Source organism: Poromitra crassiceps, assembly GCF_964638095.1.
Source record: "Poromitra crassiceps genome assembly, chromosome: 18".
NCBI classification, from domain to species: domain Eukaryota; kingdom Metazoa; phylum Chordata; class Actinopteri; order Beryciformes; family Melamphaidae; genus Poromitra; species Poromitra crassiceps.
Genome location: NC_139636.1, coordinates 13,221,195 through 13,223,694, shown reverse-complemented (window position 1 = coordinate 13,223,694; position 2,500 = coordinate 13,221,195). Strand labels below are relative to the sequence as shown.

The 2,500-nt window shown below is 45.4% G+C and overlaps 1 protein-coding gene across 1 annotated transcript in view; it reads right to left on the bottom strand.

Annotated features, from left to right (window-relative positions):
• The window catches only part of hgfb (hepatocyte growth factor b), a gene marked incomplete at its 5' end in the record, with an annotated part of 27,708 nt that overhangs the window by 23,560 nt on the left and 1,648 nt on the right, over positions 1-2,500 (bottom strand). Inside the window, 2 exons of the mRNA XM_083654494.1 lie at positions 1,396-1,508; positions 1,797-1,956. Coding sequence (XP_083510620.1) covers positions 1,396-1,508; positions 1,797-1,956 — 273 coding nt within the window. The remainder of the gene's footprint in view (positions 1-1,395; positions 1,509-1,796; positions 1,957-2,500) is intronic.

The following is a 2,500-nucleotide window of genomic DNA, read 5'->3' as shown; positions in this document are numbered from 1 at the left end:
ACAGAGAGAGAGACAGAGAGAGAGACAGAGAGAGAGAGAGAGCGAGTTGGTGACATGAGCCAACAATGTGAGCACAGTGTTGTGTATACAGAGCCAGTGGAGATGATGGAGAAAGCAGACAGAAGGAGATGTTCAGTTATAATACTTAGCTTAACAAGGACGTGACAACGCCAAAATCCAAATCTGTTTTCCTAATCTTCTGCAAAACATTTGGAACCAGTAAAAATAGGCTACACGGCTTGCATGTTTGCTATTGTGGGATGGTGGAGTCAGGGGGAGGAGGGCTGGGGGGAGTTTCCATAGTTTACACAAACACCAAGTTAATGACAGAAAATTGACCACAATGTACGACAACACGATAAACACCGCGGCGCCCCTCCCCCTCCTCCACCTCTCTTCTGTGCCATCATCATGAAGCAGCACATGGCTCTGAAAAGCATTGTTTAGCACAGTACTTTAATATAATCTGAAGCAGCTCCTACTCCACTAAAGGGTATGACCACTGACCAGTTTTATGCAAGTTCACACTTCACAAGAGCTAGCTCAAACTTTAGCTCACACAGATTAAAATGAACTTGGTTCACATTCATAGTTCACAATTTTGAAATTTGAATGACAGGGAATGCTATCAGGACCGCAAAACGCAAAAAAAATTAACAGTTCACGTTCATTAATTTTATTTATTTATTTATTTAGCTAGTTATTTAGCTATATATTTTTATCAGCGTCAAGTCAGCAACAATGTACAAGGGGCAGTTCTGCTTTGTCGCATTGAGGCCAATGCAGAACTACCAAAAACTGCAGTTCCTCAAATGGCCACTTGAGAGGCTGGCTCCAAAAGGGAGTCATTCCCCATTCACCCCCATGTTAAAATGCCTGGATTTATAGCAGAAATAAACATGTTTACAGCCTGGTAAAAAAAAAAAAAAAAAAATGTTTGTCTCTATAGCTAATTTCACCTTTCATGACAACTGTACTGGGCTGAATTTTTATATAACTCACCCGTAAAATAGAAAAAGAAATGTTTTGGGCATGATTGACAGGTCACTGTCCAGTGATCGTGTAGCTCGCCGATCACGGACCAATAGCAGGCGGTGCTGCAGCTCTGGGAAACACCCTCTCGTCCATTATGGCTACAAATGCGTCACTTCTGGTTAAAACAAGAGGGCAGCGGCCAACATGCCAATCTCAAGGCTTCAGAATCTGAGTGCACAAACCAATGGATGATGTCTCACTCATTACACCCATCTTTTTTTTTTTACAGTCTATAGATCTAATCTAGAAGTGAGACAGAGCGACAGAACTTATTCTGATGGACGGATGCCGTGATGAGGGAAACACCACTTCAGGAGGCTGATCTGCTGATAGAGAGAAAGGGCAGGACGGCACAGGCACCTTTTTTCTGATAGAGTTGGTAGTTGAAATCCTGCTGGCTCTGGGCTCCTGGTGAGTTCCTGTCGAAGGACAGCCACTGGCATTTCCTGTTTTTATGATCGTAGAGGAACGCTCTGGAGAAAGAGATCAAGGCAGATAGAGAGAGAGAGAGAGAGAGAGAATGAGGAGAGTGACGTGCATGCATGATGGCTGTCCTAAACTTCTTGAAGCAAAGCATTTGTCAAAGTTAACCCAGGACAATCAACACAGCTTATTGTCATGTGTTAGAGTATAAAGGCCTATGTGAAAAGCAGTTAAGACGCCTGACAGAACGGTAAATACCTGTCAAGAGCATTATTAAATGGTGACATCCATGTTCTTCAAGAGCTGAAGGTCGTGGTAAGGTCAGACGTATAGCCTACCTGCAGAGGAAGGGGAGCCTCTTGCTGCGGCTGCAGGCTTTGGCACACTTGGCCATGCTCAACTTCCTGCTTTTGGTCAGGTGGGAGGGGTCAGGAGTGCGGACGACCAATCGTATGCCATCAGTCCTCTGGTAGTCCTGGAGCGCATTTCTCCTGCTCTCTGATACACAATTACATACAGTAGTACATCATGTTCATCACTGTTCACAAACATTTACATTCAGCATTTCAGGCACAAGTTGCCACTCTATACAGAGTTATGGTGTTATGTCTCTGTGGTATTGGAGGCACACTCTAGTCGGCTAATGAGCCCAGCAAGACTGAGGAAGGGCCGGGCAACAGCTTTGCGTAAATTAGCCTGCTTTAACTGCTATTAATCTATAGGACCTAATGTGATGCACAGTCATTTATCACTGTCCTCTTAGCCACTTTCCCAATGAGACCAAGACTGACCACACACACACACACACACACACGCACACATGCACACACACACATACATACACGCACGCACACACGCACACGCACGCACACGCACACACACACACACACACACACACACACACACACACACACACGCTGGGCCCCAGTGCTGTCTGTATTTCCTCTTGTTGGCAGGTTCTCTCTGCATCTCTGCAAAATCAGAGAGCCTTGAACATTCAGAGAGAGGAGAGAGAGAGAGAGAAGGGGGGGGGGGGGGGGGG